At 35.6% G+C, this 23,737-nt stretch overlaps 1 protein-coding gene across 1 annotated transcript; it reads left to right on the plus strand.

The window, feature by feature from the left end:
• Positions 1-10,220: 10,220 nt before the first annotated feature.
• LOC145074564 (uncharacterized) lies at positions 10,221-11,651 on the plus strand. Its single transcript, XM_079020918.1, has 3 exons — positions 10,221-10,375; positions 10,474-10,549; positions 10,633-11,651. The coding sequence occupies exons 1-3, from the start codon at positions 10,238-10,240 to the stop codon at positions 11,553-11,555; spliced, it is 1,137 nt and encodes a 378-aa protein (XP_078877044.1). The 5' UTR covers positions 10,221-10,237; the 3' UTR covers positions 11,556-11,651.
• Positions 11,652-23,737: the final 12,086 nt, after the last annotated feature.

Raw genomic sequence — 23,737 nt, forward strand, 5'->3', positions numbered from 1 at the left:
GGATGGAGTCTTGGAGTCATTTGACTTAAAATCAGATGATAGTTGTGAATCTTGTTTGCTTGGGAAAATGACAAAGTCACCCTTCGCTGGTACTTGTGCTAGGGGCGATGGTTTGTTGGACCTCATACATTCTGATGTGTGTGGACCCTTCAGAACCGCCACAAGAGATGCTAACCGCTTCTATGTGACTTTTACTAATGATTTGAGTAGATATGGATATATCTACTTAATCAAGCATAAGTCAGAGACCTTTGAAAGATTCAAAGAGTTTAAACAGGAAGTGGAGAATCAGTTGGGAAGGAACATTAAGATGCTTCGATCCGATCGAGGTGGTGAGTATCTTAGTACAAAGTTCCTTGACTATCTTAATGAATGTGGGATTATCTCACAATTGAAACCTCCCAGGACACCACAGCTTACTGGTGTAGCTGAGAGGCACAATTGAAACTTGTTGGATATGATTTGTTCCATGATGAGTCGAGCTTCGCTACCAATCTCATTATGGGGGTATGCTTTAGAGACTTCCTCCCATATCCTTAATCTAGTCCCTACGAAGAAGGTTGCCAAAACACCTCATGAGATGTGGACCGTAAAAGAGCTCAATCTGCACCACATCAAGATTTGGGGGTTGCGAGGCTTTTGTGTGGCGTGAGTCTCATGATAAGCTCGAACCTCGAAGTAAGAGGTGTATTTTCACATAGATCCTTTGGTTACCTCGTCTACAGACCTAGTGATAATGTGGTCTTTGTAGCAAGGAGAGGAGTCTTTCGCGAGAGAGAGTTCATGAGCCAAGGAAACAGTGGGAGGCAAATTGACCTTGAAGAAATTCAAGAGTTAAGTGGTGAAGGAACCTCAAACCCTAGAAATCAACCTGAGGAGGAAACTCCTATTGATCCGAAAGAAGAGTCTGTACCTCTGAATCGTTCCACGAGAGTTAGGAATACACCTGAGCATTACTATGGTTTCCATATTACTGCGGAAGGTGATACACTTATCAGTGATAGGACATTGGTAAGTCTCGATGAACCTAATAGCTACACGGAAGCCATGGCAGCCCCTAAGGCTGCTAAATGGAAAGAGGCTATGGACACCGAGATACAATACATGTATGAAAATCAAGTTTGGAACTTGGTTGACAATGTACCAGGTCCTAAAACAGTTGGGTGCAAGTGGATCTTCAAGAAGAAGACCAACATGGATGGTAATGTACACACTTATAAGGCGTGACTAGTTGCAAAGGGCGTTTCTCAAACTCAGGGAGTTGATTATGATGAGAACTTTTCACTAGTAGTGAAGATCAAGTCTATTAGAGTTATGTTAGCCATTGCTGCATTTCATGATTATGAAATATGGCAAATGGATGTCAAAAACAAATTCCCTAAATGGAAAGTTGGTTGAGGATGTTTACATGAGTTAGCTAGAGGGGTTTGTCAGTATAGAGTACCCTAATAGAGTGTGTAAGCTTGAGAAATCCATCTATGGATTAAAGCAAGCACCTCGCATATGGAATCTTTGTTTCGATGAGAAAGTCAAATAGTTTGTCTTTTCGAGAAGTGAATATGAATCTTGTGTATATGTCAAGGCTAGTGGGAATATAGTTAGCTTTTTGGTACTATATGTGGATGACATACTACTCATAGGAAATGACATCCCAACTCTGCAGGAAGTGAATTCCTGGCTTAAGAAGTGTTTCGCTATGAAGGACCTTGGAAAAGCTGCCTATATCCTAGGGATAAGGATTTTGAGAGACAGGATCAAAAGAATAATTGGACTTAGTCAGAGTACCTACTTGGAGAAGGTGATGAATAGGTTCAGCATGCAAAATTCCAAGAAAGGAGAGTTGCCAATCCAGAGTAACGCCAGACTGAGTAAGACTCGGAGTCCGATTACAGAGGCTGAGATAGTAGAGATGAATGGAGTACTGTATGCTTCCGATGTAGGGTCGATCATGTATGCTATGACTTGTACTCGTCCTGATGTGGCCTTTGCATTGAGCATGGTCAGCAGATATCATGGGAACCCTGGTAAGGATCACTGGACTGTGGTAAAGAACATTCTCAAATACTTGCAGAGCACTAAGGACTGGGTCCTTACCCTCGGTGGGAGTGATGACTTGAGAGTAGTAGGGTACAGTGATGCTAGCTTTCAGACTGATAGGATAATTTCCGCTCTCAGTCAGGCTGGGCCTTTACCTTAAACGAAGGAGCAATTTCTTGGAAAAGTTCCATGCAAGAGACGGTGGCTGATTCAATTTGTGAATCAGAGTATATAGCGGCAAGCGAGGCAGCAAAGGAGGCTATATGTATAAAGAACTTCATTGGAGACCTTGGAGTTGTAGCAGCTATAAAGGAGCATATAGAGATTTTCTGTGATAGTGAAAGTGCAGTTGCGTTAGCCAAGGAACCAAAGGATCACGGGAGATCCAGACACATCGACAAAAAATACCATTTCACCAGACATCGAATAGAAGAAGAACTCCTTATGGCAAAGAGGGTATCATCAGATGAGAACCTGGCAGGTCCCCTCATGAAGGGACTGGGTAGGGTTAAGCATCTCCAGCATGCGAGGCGCATATGGCTGAAGGATGATATTAGTTTTAGTAGTTAGATAGCTTTGAAATGTGTAAAATGTAATTGACATTTGATGATGAATAAAAGTTGTGTCTATTTATGAGTAAAGTGTTGCTATCTTTTGTCAATCGTTTACTATCGTTTCAATTTTTCATGTTTTGACTTCTAGAATAATTATGTTATTGTATTTCATATTATTCAAATTCTCCACAGTCGGTCGTATGTTGGAAGTAGATATGAATTAAGACGGTCATGTAGTTGGTTGTAGATGTCTAAGATGTTGGACATTGCAAAGTGTCGCTACAACACTCATGAGTGCTCATAAGTTCTGAGTATTGGATTCAACCCACGCTCACTGGTATCACTTCATGGAATTTATCTCGAGTGATCGTGAGACGGTAATATCATATAAGTATTCAAACCTAGAGATATGAATTGTTGCCTATGAGTTGGTTATACATTGATTGTACAAAAATGCATTGGTAACTCGATATTATAAAACGTGCCTTTATGTATGATTCAACAAGTAGTAGAACAAGCATATGAGTCGAAGTTTATCGGTTCCTTCTTGGATTAGAAGAGATATCTGGGCCCCTCTATGATTTTGTGTTGACCCATATACCGGGCCCGGTCAGAACTAAGTTGATGTGTTCAATTAAGTTCTATGTTAAACAAATCGGAAATCGGGAACAAACTGCTGGACAATAAGTAAGACATTGTTCCATGTATTTGTTCGGCTGATATCTAGAACAAAGGATTATATGATCACTTATCTTAAATGGCGTATCATCATCATCTCAGTTCCGCAAGACCTTGAAAGAGCTACAATTACTGATCGGTTCCTCAAGTCATTCTTGCAGTTATAGTTATTAGACTTATCTAAATGGGACACTGTTGGATTAGGTTTCTAAGTTCATAACTATTTCTGGAATGTACTTGACCCGGTTAGCATGGTCCATTTGGGTTGCACGGTATTGCAACACTTGGATAGACTAAATGAGAGAAAGGAAACTTAAGGATTATTAATATATTATAAGTTCTAATATATTAATAATATTATTTAATCAGTATTGATCAAAGAATTAATTAAGTAATCAAAAAGAGACTAATTAAATATATGGGGTTGATTGTGTAAATCATCTATTCTTGTATAGTGGGCTAATGATCCATGGTTTGTATGGATTGGGTTAAAACCCATAAGGTGCTCCATGGATATTCCATGGAGGTTACAAACCCATGGATCATGGAATATGGAAATCCATGACAATTAGGTTTACATGGTGTAACACGACTTGTGCCATAACTATATAAAGACCCCTAGGCTAGCAAAATCAGCACTAGTACAAGAACGAAAGAGGGCTAGCCGATTTTGAGGTGTTAGTGAACTTCTCTCAAGGTTATTCCAAGTGTCGTGGTGTTGTGTGAGACATTTGAGGCATCACACTTGAGGTGCTAGGCTCACAAGGTTCTCAAGGAATCCAAACAACAAAAAGTATGTTTTTTCTTACTAGCTTTATGATTAAAAGTTCCCCATGCCATGCTAGTTAGGCTAAGAACCTTGGAAAAACAAATTTGCATGTATCATAGTAAAACATAGATCCAAGGTTTCTAGGTAGAATGCTCAAATCCCTTCAAAGTCTTCCCTTTGCTAATGGGCCCAAGATCCAAGATAAAAGTCATTAATAGGCCGTATGGCCCAATAAGGCCCAACTAAAACAACTATGGCCCAAAACATAATATCAGCCCAAAACTCTAAACGGGACTAGCCCCAACACTAAATAAGGCCCAATAAGATTACGAGCCTAAACAAAGCCCAAAACCCAACTGGGTGCATACACCTTATGTACCACTTCAGTACGCTCATCGTACTAGTCCCTTTAAGCAGTACATGCTGCTTACACAACACTACGCATGGCATACAGGCAAGTTAAGCACCACGACCATTAAGTGCTTAATATATTGCATTTCAACGTCCAATCTTAGATCTGAACTCATTAAGACGTCCTAAGGCATAAAGTTGGCAACTTTATGCCCTTGCATGCCATAAGGGACCCCAAAACTTCATTCTTCACATTAGCACTTCATATAAGACCTGAAGCTCATGCATGGAAACTAGAAAACCCTCAAGATGGCACTTTTATGCATCTTGTAGGTTCAAAAAGCTCAGATCTATCCATCTTGTTCTCTAGAGTTGCTCAACTCACAAGAGAAATTCCGAGAACCAAAAAGGGACTCCATGGCAAGAACTTAGTAGAAACTAAAAAAAAAGATGACAAGGTTATAACTTTATACATGTAGAAGTTCCCCAAGATGAACTTGATGCTAGATCTAGAAGCTCAAAGACACCAAAAGCTTGTTCACCACCCTCTCCATCTTGAATGCTCTCTAAAATGGCCACCAACACACCTTCTAAGCTCAATAATCACACTCACAAGGAAATCTAAGGTTAAGGGATGAAATGAGGCTATGGAGGCTGATTAGGGTTTGGTCCAAACGACTTAAGTACATTTAAAGGGTTTTGTCCATCTGCCACATACGCCCTGCATACCAACTTGTACACCTCGCGTACGTGGTGCACCTTCACGATCTTTCCACCTTGGTACGCTAAGCGTACCCATAAGTACGTTCATCGTACGAAAGGGACCAATATTGCAAAGAAAAATCATTTCAAGGGCATAAAGGGTAATTACCTGGATTGGAGTGTTACATTGGAAATCCAGTCTACGATAATCCAAAAGGACACTTGTGTATCTAGGCACTGAAACACAAACCAAATTGCCAGAGAATTTTGAGTATTTGTTTAGAAGACGAAGAGATGAGAAAAAGGTTCTATATATGGCTCAACAGAAGAGTCATACATTTACATGACAAACTAGGGTTAATCTTCTAAATTAGTTATGCAAATCTCAAAATTTAAGGCATAATCAATGTTTACCAAAACTAACAAGATATGTATGGCTCAAAAGCGGGACCACCACTAGGCCCGCAATCCATATGACTCTGCAAAGGGTTGCAACCCCCTTGACCCCCGTGTTTCTGTCGTATTAACTTATAATTCGATCTTATATATGCATGGACTCCATATTCTCCAAACATATAATATACAGTACAAACAATAAACCCCTTAGCCCACATGTTAGTTCCAATTGCACAAAATGTTGTATGACACTAAAATCCTCAACATGTCATATTATGGAGATTTCGTGAAACAAACAAAAATACATTACAATTCCTTAAGGTTCTTTTTGTATACTCCATGTTCCTTAAAATCCATCTTCCTTATGTTATACTAGGCGAATGCCCGCGCGTTGCGCAGAAACACTTATATAGTTGAAGTTTATACAAATATATGTTTTCTATTTAAATATAACAATAACATTGTTGTTAAATTTGATATAATAATTTTTTATAATAAATTGATATAATATATTGATTATTTTGAATTATATGATCATATATACATCTATTATAACTTCATGATCGCAATCGTTTGAATGACTTCTACCTGCGAGTTACACATGAATAAAATTAAATATAATATATGGTTTAATGTGGTTTATAGTTGTTGTTATTATTAATTAATTTTTTAAAAATTTATTTGCTTAATGTTTTAATTTTTATCATTATAATTATTTAAAACATCAAACATTATTTTTTGATTTTAAATGTAACAATATAATCATTTATATAGAGTTATTTTTAACAATTGTTATTGTAACTTATTTTAATCTACTTATTTGGAAACTTTTAAGGATTATAAATATACATTTAGAAAATATTTTAGTTAAATTGAGATTACAATTTAGTTTTTATTCATTTATCACTATAATTTATCACTTTTAACTATTTAAAAAATATTCTTTGGTTTTTTTAGTGGAACTGAAATTTATATTTAAGTTGACATTGTAATGCGTAGAAACACCTATATAGTTGAAGTCTATACAAATATATGTTTTCTTTTTAAATATAACAATAACGTTGTTGTTAAATTCGATATAATAATTTTTATTCTAAATTGATATAATATAATGATTATTTTGAATTATATGATCATATATACATCTATTATAACTTCATAATCTCAATCGTTTGAATGAATTCTACTCGCGAGTTACACATGAATAAAATTAAATATAATTTAAGGTTAAATAGTATTTATAGTTGCTGTTATTGTTAGCTTTTTTTAAAATTTATTTGCTTAATGTTTTAATTGCTATCATTATAATTATTTAAAACATCAAACATTATTTTTTGATTTTAAAGGTAACAATATAATCATTTATATAGAGTTATTTTTTACTATTGTTATTGTAAGTTATTTTAAATTACTTATTTGAAAACTTTTAACGATTATAAAAATATGAGTAGTAAATATTTTAGTTAAATTGAGATTACAATTGAGTTTTTGCATTTATTACTATAATTTATCGCTTTTAACTATTTACAAAATATTTTTTAGTTTTTTAAGTGGAACTGAAATTTATATTTAAATTGACATTATAATGTTATATTTAAGTTAACAATTTAAGTATTTTGTCCAAACTGTTCAAAAGTTGTAGCTTTAAACTGATAATGGTTTACATATAACAATATATTAAATCTAATAAATTAAGTATAATATGTTAAAAGTTAAAGACATAACTTTATAAGTAATAGTAAATATATTATTTTAAAATTGAAATTTAGTTCATTTATGATTACACTTTAGGTTTGATATTTATTTAACCTTATTAACCAACTTATAATCATTATTAGAAAGACACTACAATTTATCATTTTTATCTATTTACAAAATATTCTTTGGGTTGTTTAAGTTAAAACTAAAATTTATATTTAAATTGGCCCTGTAATGTTATATTTAAATTAATAATTTAAGTATTTTATACAAATTGTTCCAAAATTGTATCTTTAAAATGATAATGATTTACATCCAACAATATATTAAAACTAATAAATTAAGTATAATATGTTATAAGTTAAAAAACATAATTTTATTAGTAAAAGTAAATATATTATTTTAATATTGAAATTTAGTTTATATATGATTACATTTTAGGTTTGATATTTATTTAACCTAATTAACCAAATTATAATTATTATTAGAAAGAAATTGAAAAATCATGGGTGTTTCAAATGAATGTGGTGAAAGGAAATATAGATGAGAGTTTCAAATAAATATGGTGCAAGGAAAAATGTTTCCTTTATAAGTATATAATGATTTTAAATTGTGATGCATTTATGGAATGTGTAGTGTTTCCTACCAGGAAAAAATAAGTCTAGATTCCATTCATAAATTTGTCGGGTTGTTCAAATCAAGTTATCCCATCTGTAATAAACTGCAAACATTATAAGTCTTTGTAACTTATATGTATTTGTTTATAACAAAAAAGCAGAAGGAGAAATCTATGAAACTTCTCACAAAAGGATGACATTGGTACCCAAATTTATTTTGATCAAGCAGTCAATCCTTCTCTAGATGACTCTTGATGAGCTTCTTACAACAAATCCCAAGTTACATTTTGTAGCAACACCAAGCCTAGCACATCTTGTAGCAACACCTAGCACAAACGTCATACTTTCTTTTATTGTAATTACAACTTTGTACAAAAGCCTATAGCAACACCAAGCCATAGTTCTTTTTATTTTAATTACAACTTTGTACACAAATCTATAGCAAGACCAAGCCATAGTTTGCCTGTTACATATCCTACTGTCAAGATACATCATCATATAAAGACACTTTATTCAAACTCGCCGCAAGTTTTTTCGCTAGTTATAATCAAACAACTTATACATGTCCATACAATAATCTCAAAGCAAACCGGAAAAATGAACGTTGTTTGTTTGAAATAGAATAAACAAATTGAAAAAAAAATCTTTTGTTATGACCTTAAAATAAACCTTTCTATTAAAAAGATTTTATTGTGGATGTTTTAAAAATAGAAGATAATAAATGTGGAGTTGTTAAAAAACATATATAATTCGGGATAGAGGATAATTAAGTAAAATAACAATAATTTAAATGTATAATGGAAAGGCACATATAGAAAAGCTTGTGGAAAATATGTCATTAACTTGGTGAAAACACAAGCAAAATCAATCTTATCATGTAGATGGATGGTGTCACTTATAGCACAATGATATATTTCCGATCAATAATTTCTTTTATTCAATTATTATTATTATTATTATTATTATTATTATTGAAATTGTTTCTTAAATTTTTATCTATTTTAGTCCTTGGACTGTTGTTTTTTTGGCAGAACTGGTCCCTATACTTTGGCAATTTTGGTCCTCATTTTTTAGCAATTTTGACACTTTTGGTCCTTGTCATTGATATTTTTACATTTTTAGAAACCTTTTAATATTTAAAGTTTGACTACAAAACTTTAACAGTTTGACAACTTTGTTCCCTTTTCTATTTAGGAAACTTTTAATATTTAAAGTTTGACCACAAAACTTTAACGGTTTGACAACTTTGGTCCTTATTTTTTAGCCATTTTGAAACTTTTGGTCATTGTAATCGATATTTTTATATTTTTTAGGAACCTTTTAATATTTAAAGTTTGACCACAAAACTTTAACGGTTTGACAACTTTGATCATTTTTCTATTTAGGAACTTTTTAATATTTAATGTTTAACCACAAAACTTTAACGGTTTGACAACTTTGGTCCTCATTTTTTAGCTATTTTGACACTTTTGGTCCTTATAATCGATTTTTTTATATTTTTTAGGAACCTTTTTATATTTAAAGTTTGACCACAAAACTTTAACGGTTTGACAACTTTGATCTTTTTTCTATTTAGGAACCTTTCAATATTTAAAGTTTGACCACAAAAATTTAACGGTTCGACAACTTTGATCCCTTTTCTACAAACTTGCTAATTCCTACCGCTTTAATTCTTTAGCCATTTTCACACTTCTGATCCTTGCAGTCAAAACTTTTACATTTTTTCATAAAAACATGAAAAAAAACGGTCCGGGGCGAAGCCCGGACTTGTCATCTTTGCACTTTTTACATCTGTAATATTTATCAATTCGGAAACAACATTGAAAGCTTCTGGCCCTCACATAGCGGGGGTAACCTTTCTAGTTATTATTATTATTATTATTATTATTATTATTATTATTATTATTATTATTATTATTATTATTATTATTACGTAGAAAACAATCCTTATAAGTATATTAATAAATTTAAAAGAAAGACAAGAGACGAGGAATCGATCCACAAAAAACCAACACCCAACGACCAACTCTAAATTTACGTTCCAAAATTTCCTTGAGGTCATATTCAACTAATTTTGCTACAAGGTCTAAATTGCATTACAATTTACTAAGAATAAATATGAAAACACATATACCAAATTAAACAACACGTTCTATTTTCTATTTCTGAAAGGGAAGAATTCGTTTTTGGAACGGAACCATTATTAAAGCAAATGCAGCAACATTTGTGTTGACGAATATAAAATATTTATTTAGAAAATGACTGAAACAGAAAAAGGAAAAACAAAAGACAAAAAAAGCTGAAAAGTGACAGGTGTCATTACAATGACAGGAAGCAATAAGAACTGGCCACGTAAGCTAGTGCTTGTCCAGTCACCATAACTCTCCTACGGACCCCCACTAAAGTTTTTCACTACTTTTCCTTTTCCTTATTAAATGCTTTGCATCATCATTCCTCTCCCTTTCTTCCTCAAAGAGAATCTCTCTCTCCTTCTCTCTTTCTCTCTCTCTCTCCCACAAGCAAAAATGGCTTCTACTGAAGCAGAAGAACCATCACAATCCTTCAAAACCAAGGTAGCATATCGTCGTCATCATCATCATCATCATCATACGATTGTTATGATCAATTCATGTTTACTAACTTTCATTTTTGTATCTTTATTTGTCTGTAGACATCGGTTTTAAGAGTCTCCATACACTGTCAAGGCTGCAAACGCAAAGTCCAGAAGCTTCTTCAATCTGTTCCAGGTATCTTTCTCTTTTTTGTTTTTCTCTTTCGATCTCGTGATTGTATGAATTAGAAGCTGATGTTTTGAGTTTTGTGATTCCAGGAGTTCAGGAAATTCGTATTGAAGCGAAACTACAAAGGGTTGAGGTAACTGGGGATGTTTCGGCGGAGACTTTACTGAGGAAACTGGTAAAAGCAGGGAAGCATGCGGAGTTATGGCCGGAAAAGCCACCTGAGATTCGTGTGAAGGAAACTGAAAAACCAACCACCACCAGCCAAGGGAGTGTGAGTGAAGAGTCTCCTGTTTCTGTTAAAGAAATAAAGCCACCAACGACTAAAACGGAAAACCCTGTTGAAGATCCAAAGAAAGTTAGTAAAACCGCCGCTCCTGGGGGTGGAGAACCGGCGGTTAGCGGTGGAAAGGGTGATGAAAGTGTAGGTAAAAGTGAAGGTGGGAAAGAGTCAGCTGAGGTAAAAGCTGAAGAGAAGAAACCAGAGACCGGAGCAGCGAGTAACCAAGCTTCTCAACCGGCGAGTGAGAAGAAGGAAGAGCAAAACGAGAAAGACGGCGGAGGTGGTGGTGGTGGTGGTGAAGGGAAGAAGAAAAAGAAAAAGAAAGCGCAAAATAGTGATAAAAATGGATCATCAAGTGGCCAACCGCCATCAAATGGGAGATCAGTTAATGGTGGTGGTGGTGGCGGTGGTAGCCCACCGCCAACTAGACCTCCAACCAATCCAAGTCCTCCACGACATAATGGGTATCAATATCCGCCACCTCATTACTATACGCCGCCACCAGCTCCGGTGTACACTGTCAGCTACAACACGGCTCAACCTCCGGTGAACAGCTATACGGCGTCGTATTACACACCCCCACCACCGCAATCGTATGCCTACTCGCATTTCAGTTCACAGATGGCTCCACCGCCATATGTACCACCGGATTATGATTCGTATAGGCAGCAGCCATCGGATTCATTTGAGATGTTTAGTGATGAAAATCCAAACGGGTGTTTGGTTATGTAATTATCTTATACTGCTTGTATGAGGGATTAAAATTTTCCAATTACATACCCTTTTCTTAGACATTAAAGCTAAATTATATAGATGCTTTTTATAACATTTCTACATATAATGTTTCTTTTAACAATTTCACTTTTATGCACGATATAAGATAACTTACTATATTAGAACATGACTAAATTACAGAAATGGTCTCTTTGGTTGGCATCGTTTTAGAGTTTTAGTCATAGTTTTTGATTTTAATAAATTAGTCCCTATTAAGTGGTTCGATTACAATTTTGTCCTAATCTCTTAAAACCTTCAATGTTTTTTGTTAAGTACTTAAAAAATAAGTAAAATATGGGAAAATTCTACTATAGCTGAACGAAGTTTGGTCAATTTATATATTTAGTCTCCTTTTTTTTTTTGATAAATTTATATATTTAGTCACCTTTATTTTTAATTAAAATAAATAAAATATGGGAAAATTCTACTATAGCAGAACGAAGTTTGGTCAACTTATACATTTAGTCACCTTTTTTTTAAGTTAGTAATTACCTTCTAGTTAAGAGAACGAGGGAAAATGTTTTCGTTTGGTCAACTTATACATTTAGTCACCTTTTTTTTTATTTAAAGTTAGTAATTACCTTCTAGTCAAGAGAACGAGGGAAAATGTCTTCTGTTTACAGGTTACATGCTGACTTGTCTTGACCTATATGGACTTAAATAGACCATGTCACGGTACATGGTGCCTTACCTACATTCAATGGAACCCTCAAGCGAACCAAGTGCAATACGTTCTAACCCCAATTAGTCAACTACCCTCCCGAAACCCTCTTCATGATTGTTAAAACCCAAGTGATGTCTTCCTCATCTGCTCGATCCATCAACATCCTTCGTCTTGGACACCATGGTGATGATGAACAATGTCCCCACGTAAGTGTAAAAATGGTATCAGCTTCAAAAGAACCACCTGGACTAACGATACCCAACTTGTAGGTTTTGGAACGACAAAAATTCGATGGTAAGTATTCCTTCTTTGTAATCCCATCCAATTTGGTATCTTTAACTAAAAATTTCACATATTTATTTAAGTCATAACCCTAATTATATATTATATTTTTTTTATCAGTCAAGTGAAGGTTCAAGATGTAAAATTTTCAAGTGGAAAGATAAGGAAATAGAAAATGGGTATTACAAAGACTAGCTTCGTAAGATGAGGTATGCACTATCAAAAAGGGAAGATTATAATGAGATTGTGAAGACTCAGAAAAAAGTGGTTCAACTGGAGCAAGCTAGGGGTGAACTGCAAGAGTTGAGGGAAGTTAAGAAGGATGCTTTTGAGAAAGACGTGATGGAACTGAATAAGAAGAATGCAATCATGAATACTTACCTAGGATATGTTAACTGTTTGATCCTTGTGTTGTTTATTACAATCATTGGGATGTGGTTGGATTTTAATTGACTTTGGTGGTAGATATTGTATTTTTGATGGTTGAAGTTATATAATTCCAACCATTCTTTTGGATAGTATATAGTTGTTAGGGTAGGTATATGTATGGTTGTATGGATGTTGACATGATCACATTAGAAAGTATTTTGGTTGATGGATGTTTATATGATCAGGGTAGGTTTATGAATGATTGTTTGGGTAGATGCATTAGGGTACATGAATGCTTTGGTAGATGTAATTGTTCTTAGCCACTTTTGTATCTAACTTATATGAATGAATCAATGAATGGCAGTATTGATTCTATTTTGTAATGGTTGATAGCCTTGATTCCCTTCTTTTGCATTATTAATCACTTTGTATGAGCCCCTTATTGTACTTTCATCTAGTTCATAATGTGCATGTGGTAAAAGTAATATAAATTGTTGAGCATGTGGACCGCATTATGCCATTGAATTGTGTGTAAGAGTCCTTTGTTAGCAAATTGTCATAAGGACATAATTTGGGATAATATTATATTGGCATTATATGGTTCCCAATATTGGACAAGATACTTCATTTTATAACTTCAAATTCTCAATTTATGCTTGGCACCAAAATAGTACTTAGCATGCATGCAACACAACAACTTACTAAAAATAACAACCAATCTAATAATGACAACAATCAAGTTCACATTAATAACAAATTAGCATCCAATAACAACCAACTTAAATAATATCTTACGAGAGAAAATACATAGTTTCATACAAAATATATTACATACTGACATAGAAAGTGCATGTTCCCTTAATCTGAAACAAGAGCTTTAGATTTTGAATTTTTACGTGCATCTGTAACACCAACTCTCTTGGCTAGCTTAATCTTCACAAACCTTATAGATTTCTTCCTTCTAATGTTCTTCAAAATGGTTAGAGTTGATCTTGGTCTAACCTCATGTTGCATCTACACCTCACCAACATTGACATTGTCGTTTACTTGCCCAACCTTTACACCACCTCCTTCTATACCAACAACTCTATTTCTGGATACCTCAACCTCCATAGGAGTGAGTTCCATATTATCGTACTCTTGTCTATCATATTTACCTCTTTCATCACTACCCTCATTCACTTCATCATTACCTATATTCTCTTCATCACCACTCACATGCTCTTGTTCTTCCTGTCCATCATCTTGACATGATTCTCCTCCATAAACATAATCTTGATCAAACTTCATTGATATTGACATATATGACATATTATTAGCAAAGGAAAATAAAATGTATTATTAACCTGTCTTTTTTTTTATTGACATTAATTTTAGGGGCACTTCTAACAATACAAGCTCTCTTGTTGTGTCCTTCCGCCTTACAAATGATACAATTTTTTATTCTTTCCATCCTTAGATAGTCTATGGTTGTTATTATTTTGTGTTTGGTTACTCTTCTTTTATTTTTCCATTGACTTGTTTTTTGTTGCATATTTTTTCTTTTAGTTGCAGGCCTCCCAGACATAATTCTATGAATAAGAGGAAAAGGTGGTTTGTACAAACTTGTTGGCCACAAGTTATGTAACACCCGAAATCTAGAAGGTTAATTGTGGAATAATACCAAATTCAAGTTGAAATCGATGAGTTTGAGGGGAAAACTCAACGAGTTGAAAATGAAGAATCATAGGATTTAGTGGGTCTACTAGACGAGTTGAGGAGCCTCATCTCGGCGAGTAGGAGTTAGCTTGACCGCAAAGTTTAATGAGGCAACTCGACATGTTAAGGAGCCTCAACTCAACAAGTTAGCCTCTCAGAAGGAAACCCAAATTTTCCAGGTTTTGCACCCTATTTAAACGCCTCAAACTTTCTTAACTAGCCTCCTTAGCAGCCTCATTGTCCTCCTGAAACCCTAAATCGAGTTGTGAGCCTCTTGTTGGGAATCTTGCGGTTTTTAGTGGAGTTTGTGTGCTTTTGGTGCATCGTGAAGGTTTGGAAGAGCTTAAAGTTGTTTAGCTTGGTGGGAAGCTTTGGGATCCAGAATCTATCACACTTTTGGCAATCGTTTGAGGTAAAAAGTCTGGAAGTTGGTGATTAATAACTTAGATCTTCTCATTTGTTTTTTTTTTTTTTTTTTTTTGTGATTTTGGCCTCCTTTTTGAGTTTATGGATAAGATAGGTGGTGTAAAGGTTCATCATTTTAGATCTGAGTTTGTTTTGCTACCCTCGAGCTTAAAGGTGCACAATTTAGGAGGATCTATGTCACATCCCAAAACCAAGAACGGCGGAAACGTTCTGGGGCGGAGGACGTCATGTACAGTATCACAACAATGAAAAGTAGTAAACAAGCAACAACATCATCAATTGCATTAATAATATAATTTTAATACAAGTGTTCTGTCAAATTATAATAGACACTAAAGTATAAACAAAATGAAAGATGAGTCTTGAACGAGCTTCATCTTCTCTAAACCTTGCATCGGTACCTGTCTATAGTTGACCTGAGGATACAAGTTATTTTGAAAGAGAGTATCAACTTTAAAGCTGGTGAGATCATAAGTATTTTAGTGTCTTAATTTGTATGTAAGTATTTGTATGTATATGAACTGTAAGTATTTAAAATGTATATGAACTGTAAGTATTTAAAAATGTTTTGTATGATCCTAGGAAGCCCTATGTTTCCTACTAATCGTATCCTTCTACCAAGGCATCTAGTGTCTGTGTGTGTGGCTCTTGTAAGAGTGTGTATTTTCCCAAGTATGACTATCATTAACCAAAAATATAGTTTCTAAATTACCGTGCGTCGTGTGAATGTTCACGAAGTGAATGTAATGGGAAAATGAAATAGTACTATGGTGTAGTGTCGAACTACAACCATACCAATTACCTTAAGTCTAGGGTAATTCTTCTAAGTACTGTAGTATTTGTAATAAATAACTACTTCTATACTCCTATTGCCTTATTTGAGGGATAAGGTATAATGTGATGGCTAGATCCCAGGCTAGACACTCCCCTGTCAAAGGGATTTTGAGACCTTTACACGCCCATGCATATATGCATGCCGTGAACATCCACATTACTATAATCATGTATACCTGATATAACTATCACAATGCGTTGCGATTCATCGGTATAGTTAGATCCTGAACTTGTTCTGTGCTATAGCACCTAGTGATGTTTGCCCTATCATCGTATATGTAAACGTACTCATGTAAGTGTAATCATGTAAACATATCTATGTAATAGTATAGTAATGTACTGTAATGTTCTACATGTGCTAGCTGTAATGTGTGTTCTCTTTCTATCTAGCATGTATAGTAATGTACTGTGTCTACTAGCTGTAATGTATGTTCTCTCTATCTAGCAAGTATTGACTCATGAATGAACTGACTCATTGTATGATATCGCGTTCTAGTAATAGTTCTAGTATCTTCCTAAACTACCCATATGGTAGCTTACTAGTAATTTAACTGGTACGTATGAACATGGATGTATACCCTTGCTACCCAAGGGAATTGGATGAACTGGAAGGACCTTTATGACTATATATGCATATATGATATATAACTAATATTTAAACAACCTTCGGACGGATACCCGATGTCCCACCAGACCACATCTCAAGCGCGAAAAGGAAATAGGGTGGATAGCTTTCCTAAGTCTTTTAAACATTTCTTATATAACTATACATATGTAGGCATGCAATTGATAATATAAAAGCATAAAATAAGTCTTATAAAACCTTTGAACATAATTATTATCTAAGAAAAGATCGACTTGATGTCAATCTATAAAACGGGTTGGAAGCATGGGTTTGATAAAATAGATTAAGTATAAAGAAACATTTGTTTGAAACACAATTATAAATGAGTTTGAAATGAAACATACAGAGTAAAATGTACAATTTAATTAGTAGTTTTAAACATATAAAGTTTTTTTGAAAAACATTTGAAGGAAACTGTTTGGTAAAACGGCTAATGAGTAGCCAATCATTTGAATGCTGCTTATTAATCACATGTGATTGATATAATAAGTAGCATGATTCTACTTGTATCCCCCCATAAAGTATTTAAAAACATTTAAAAGGTTGATTAAGGGGTATGAACTCACCTGTTGCGAGTGGATCGGATGGAAGTGTCGGATAAGTGCTTGGTGTCAAGTGAAGACTTAGGCACGCACAAAGATCCTAATTACATATGAGGACATATGTATATAAACAATTAGTCTTTAAACAACTAATAAAAAAGTCAAGTCACTCTAGGACATGACAAACACCTTGTATAAGTGTTATCAGTGCTAAGGAGTGCATCTAAGAGTTGTAGGGAAAGGTTAGTGTGTTTGGGGTTCAAGGAACACTCCTAAAATGAGTTTACTCCCTAAAGACCAACACCCCATGAGTTTACGGTCGTAAACTCTTGAGTTTATGGTCGTAAACTCCTAACCTTTTGACCATTTGCTGTTTTGAAGTCTTCTAAGCTATTCTAAACATTCCTACTTCATGTTTAAGCCTTAGGAAGTGTTGTGTGGCATCAAAACACTCCTAAATGGAGGTTACGGTCTAAGGACTATTTCTCCATGAGTTAACTACCTTAAAATTATGAGTTTACTACCTTAAACTCATAATTTTGGTATTTTGGGGGGTTTTCAGGTCCTTAGCTCAATCATGGCACTAGTCTAGGTTAGATTTAGACATAAGGAACAACTATGGGACATTTATGGGTCTTTTACACACCTTTTGGGGTGTTTACGGTTTTGGGAGACCCTAAACCGTAAACACATAAAAATGTAAGATTTTGGTGCTTTTTGTGTGATAAACTCATCAAGGATGAATCTAGACAAGTCCCTAAGGCATGGTGAAGCATCTAGGCACCCTAACACACCACTTTGGCCCTATTCTTGGTGTTTACGGTTTTGGGACCTCCCAAAACCGTGAACACCTTTATCTTGGTGCTCTTGAGACTTTTCCTTGGTATAAACATGTATAGCTAGCTTTAAATGACTCTAGGATTGAAGTACTTACATTGTGCAAGCTTGAAATGAACTTATATTCCAAGAACACTAGTGTGTTCTTGGTGTTTTGGAAAAGCTAGTCAAAACACATAAATGGATGGATTAAAGGATGTACAATCACTAGATTAAGTGATATACTAACTTGAAAGGGCTAGAAACACTTACTAGATTGAAGAGATTTGAACAAAACTTGGATGATACTTGAGAGGATTTTTGGAGTTTACTCTTTTGGTAAATGGGGAGTAAACACAAAATGACTAGTTTTTGGGGAGTAAACTCATGCTTAAGGCATGTGTTTACGTTTTTGGATGATTTTTTGACCCAAACTTAAAAGTTTGGTCGTGAACTTCTAAGACACGAGGTGTTTGCAGTTTTTAAATTTCAAAACCCGAGACGACACTTTGTTTCACCCGTTCGTTTAAAGATTAATTATTAAAATAATCAAATGAACTTATTTTTCCCAAAAACAAGTAAAAGTGAACTTGACTTATAATATGAAGTGATTGACTGCTAGAGTTTGACCGAATGAAAATTTCGAGTTGTCACATCATCCCCCTATTAAAGGGAATTTCGTTTCGAAATTATAATTTAGGTAAGGAAGTAGGCATGAATGATCGAGTCATGAGGTGGAAACTTTCTAATCGATTGATTCTCGCGATCCTAAGTGAAATCGGTTCCTCGGTTGGTATCCCAACAAACCTTCACTATCTGGCGACAGCGTTGCTTCGTCCGCTTGACCTCTCGGTCGAGGGTCACTACGGTTCTAATACGAAGGTGAGGATCTCGTTAATCTCAATCTCGTCGGGTCGAACTAACAAGGGTCCTAACGGAAAGGTACGGTTTCAAGATCAAGATGCGAAGGGTAAAATGTACGTTACCGAGTTCGCGGAGTAGGTTTAGTCTGTGAGATATATGACTGATTCTGGTAAGAATCTCGAAGGTCCTGACTATCTTGGATTTAGCTTTCCACGCTTTACGAAACACATTAAGCCATTCCTAGAGTGAGCTTTCCTAAAGAACTTGGTCTCTCACTTGGAATCTCCAAGGTTTCTTTTTCTTGTTTAACTTCCCAGTCAAGGGCCACCCCCTGCTGGGTCAAAGTCGTAAAGGTTTCTGTGATTTAGGAGGAGTTCTGGATGATCTATGACAGTAGGTTTGTAAGACCTAGAATTTGGCGAATTCCTGTCGGTGTGTCTGGTGTCGACAAATTCTCAACGGTTTGATAAATTGACAGAGTACTCAAGAATTTCCACATCACTAATAATGTGTCTTAGGAAATTTTTACTCTTCAATTCCAAAACTCGTGTTCAGAGAACTTTGTGAAAAGTATCTCCAAGGGTAATGTTTCCGCGGGTTCCTTCTTACTACGAGGGCAGATAAGTAAGTCGTTACATGGATAATGACGAACTGACCCAAGTAAGAAAGACGGACTCTATTCATTAAACTCATGAATGCTTCGGGCGTATTGGTCCTATCCGAGAGGTATCACTATGGACTCGAAGTGTCCGCATCGAGTTCGGAAGGTAGTCTTCCGGACATCCTTCCCTCGCACTCAAACTGGCGATATTCGTATCTCAGGTCCATTTCTAAAAGTAATTCTTTTCTTGCGTTTGCTCAACTGCTTCATCTATGCGAGGTAGAGACAACGATTTCAAATGGAAAAACTCTGGATGGGGTCCTCGATAGCCGAGGTACATACGATGCAATCCGTCGACCTCTGGAAGATTAAGACCGGAGTTCTCCAGGGTGAGAAGCCTAGTCTTCTAATTCTATTTTTGTGTAGTTCGCTAAGTTGTCCGGGCTGTTCTTGTATCTCCGTAGGTGTTTAGACTATAGGGCGATCTGTTTACAGGAGTCATACTGGGTTCTAGGTTTGTTCACATGACGATGTGATTACTCGTAGGCTTGGGCAGTTCTCCATCCTGAAGTTCATATTAGAATTCATACTTGGTTCAACGATCACTATATCGTGTATACGAGTCGTATATAATTAAGATTGAAAAGGTAGTCGAATAACTGATTCTTCTTTAAGCTCGTATCCCATAGGGGAAAAAGAAGTTAAAGTGGAATCATCAATTCTAAACCTGTAGAACCTTGATTATATATCACTCTTATGTATACATTCCTCAGTGATAGATCAACCCCATCATCAGCATTGATTGTGCTGATAGCGCTATGGTGCGCAAGGACAGCAGTTACGGCAGCCATCACGACAGCTGTAACTGCGGTTCGGAAGGTAGTGGCGTCCATAGGAAAGGTAGAGGTTTCGTTGCTCGGATGATTGTTTCCGGATGACGACATGATTCTGTAACACGAAAGATAAGGATTTTGTGAGCGATTCTGGTTGACCCTAGATGTACTTCGATTGTTCAAGTAAAGAGTAAGAGTATGTTTTCGACAGCTTGACCTACATCCCTATGATGCAGTCCTAGTACGGATTGGAGGTATGTTCACGAAGGTTTGACCTACATCCCTATGATGCAGTCCTAGTAATGGGTAGAAGTAAGTTCATAGAATGGTCTTAAGACGTTTGTCGTTCAAGCCGAGGTATCGTTGGTTGGTGAATAACATGATCCAACCACTGAAAGAGACTTGGAAATGTCTCTGGAGTTAAATTACTATAGTCCAATGACTTGACTAAAGCACGTTTCAGATAGACTCTAATAAAAGTATGATAAGAGTACTTGAATAAAGAATGACATAGAAGTTAGCCGACTGTCAATATCTTTGATATTCATGATGTACAAGTTCGGGAGAATGACCTTGTAAAAAGGTCTTACATCATATTCAGAGAAGATAGTCCTTGACAGCATAAAGACCTAACCAAAAGTACTTACGGTACAAGATAATTTCATAGAAAATGCCACTTCGGGCATAGACAGAAAAAACGATTCCTTTTAACAAGGAAAATAAAGTAAAGCCTCTACTACTGGCGACGGTCATCCCTCTGGTGAACTCTCAGTTCAGCCAGTTGACGTTCCACATCAAGTAGGTGTCTTTCGTACACCCTCTGGCATATGCGGAGTTCTATGACTTCGGCTCGTGACTCAGCCATTGCTTGCAGTAGGGTTTCATGGTTTCTCTCAGATCTCTCACGAGAATCTTCTAGACGAATGATGCGGAGGGTATGCATTCTCGCATTGGCGACGACTTCGGTGATCTGATGTAGGGTTGTCCTGCCTTGAATCTCATTTCGGGCCACTCTACGGACCAAGATTGGCAATATTCTGTCTGCTGAGCCCCCATTGCTCAGGTCATAAAAGCTTCGGTCGCCATTAAATGGCATGGGCTGATCTTGTCCTTGGCTCCATGTTTCCAAGCATTCCACCCACTCAGGCGTCGGGCCATGAAAAGCCGGACGAGGGTTAGGAATTGGAATGGGAGCTGCCTGGGGTAGGTTCTCAACCTCGGGTTTGGAGTTAGCATCGTCCGAGAGGTCTTTATTAGGGTGATCATTCAAAGGGATAGGATGATCATTATCTGGTTCTTCTCCAAAACAACCAGCAATGACTTCGTTCGGGAGATACTGGTTGCCGTGGGGATGGAGTCCAACCATGTTATCTTCACAAGAATTGGGGTAAGAAAATAGTTATTAGACAAACTATCTAGATAATTATTTAGAAAATCTTCATTAATTACATTGCTATTTGTGAGGTGCATACCAGTTATCGAAACAGGATAGGCCTTCAAATAAGTGACCTTAACTCCAAATTCACACATAATAGGGGTAAAGTAAAATTTTCACAGATTCTAAGTCTATAACATCCTAATTACATATAGCCTTAGTGTATCCACTTAGCAAATATCAACTTTGTAATGAAGATCCCGTTTTAGTTCTCAAGTATAAAGTACTTATAGTAACACCAAATACCCCTATAGTATTTTAAGTTTAATGTTATGTTCTACTGTTCTCATTGTGGTAGGGTTGGTAAGATTTTAGACTTGTTGCAACCACACAATTAAACTTAGGCACATGCTAGTCAACCTTCGGATAATATAGTTGATTAGGCTATATCTTCCCAGTTTTAACTATATGTCTCTAAGTCCACCTGTGTTACCCAACAATTGTACTGTCCTAGTGACACTGATTTTAGTATGAATGCAGGCACGTATACTTATTTAAATATTTTATTATTTAAAGTATATACTCTCGGTCAGAGTATTTTTAATCCCATTGTATTTATAGTTAGTATATCTTTTATGGGTTGAACAATGCTCTGATACCAATCTGTCACACCCCAAAACCAAGAACGGTGGAAACATTCTGGGAGGAGGACGTCATGTACAGTATCACAACAATGAAAAGTAGTAAACAAGCAACAACATCATCCATTGCATTAATAATATAATTTTAATACAAGTGTTCTGTAAAATTATAATAGACAATAAAGTATAAAAAAAATGAAAGATGAGTCTTGAACGAGCTTCATCTTCTCTAAACCTTGCATCGGTACCTGTCTATGGTTGACATGAGGATACAAGTTATTTTGAAAGAGAGTATCAACTTTAAAGCTGGTGAGATCATAAGTATTTTAGTGTCTTAATTTGTATGTATATGAACTGTAAGTATTTAAAATGTATATGAACTGTAAGTATTTAAAAATGTTTTGTATGATCCTAGGAAGCCCTATATTTCCTACTAATCGTATCCTTCTACCAAGGAATCTAGTGTCTGTGTGTGTGGCTCTTGTAAGAGTGTGTATTTTCCCAAGTCTGACTATCATTAACCAAAAATATAGTTTCTACATTACCGTGCGTCGTGTGAATGTTCACGAAGTGAATGTAATGGGAAATGAAATAGTACTGTGGTGTTGTGTCGAACTACAACCGTACCAATTACCTTAAGCCTAGGGTAATTCTTCTAATTAATGTGGTATTTGTAATAAATAACTATTTCTGTACTCCTATTGCCTTATTTGAGGGATAAGGTATAATGTGATGGCTAGATCCCAGGCTAGACGCTGCCCTGTCAAAGGGATTTTGAGACCTTTACACGCCCATGCATATAGGCACGTCGTGAACATCCACATTACTATGATCATGTATACCCGATATAACTATCACAATGCGTTGCGATTCATCGGTATAGTTAGATCCTGAACTTGTTCAGTGCTATAGCACCTAGTGATGTCTGTCCTATCATCGTAGATGTAAACGTACTCATGTAAGTGTAATCATGTAAACATATCTATGTAATAGTATAGTAATGTACTGTAATGTTCTATGTGTGCTAGCTGTAATGTGTGTTCTCTGTCTATCTAGCATGTATAGTAGTGTACTGTAATGTTCTACGTGTGCTAGTTGTAATGTGTATTCTCTCTCTATCTAGCATGTACAGTAATGTACTGTGTGTACTAGCTATAATGTATGTTCTCTCTATCTAGCAAGTATTGACTCATTAATGAACTGACTCATTTTATGATATCGTGTTCTAATAATAGTTCTAGTATCTTCCTAAACTACCCATATGGTAGCTTACTAGTAATTTAACTGGAACGTATGAACATGGATGTATACCCTTGCTACCCAAGGGCATTGGATGAACTGGAAGGACCTTTATGACTATATATGCATATATGATATATAACTAATATTTAAACAACCTTCGGACGGATACCCGATGTCCCACCAGACCACATCTCAAGTGTGAAAAGGAAATAGGGTGGATAGCTTTCCTAAGTCTTTTAAACATTTCTTATATAACTATACATATATCGGCATGAAATTGATAATATAAAAGCATAAAATAAGTTTTGTAAAACCTTTGAACATAGTT

Source organism: Lactuca serriola, chromosome 9 (genome assembly GCF_051521515.1).
Source record: "Lactuca serriola cultivar US96UC23 chromosome 9, Lser_US96UC23_V15, whole genome shotgun sequence".
Lineage (NCBI taxonomy): Eukaryota > Viridiplantae > Streptophyta > Magnoliopsida > Asterales > Asteraceae > Lactuca > Lactuca serriola.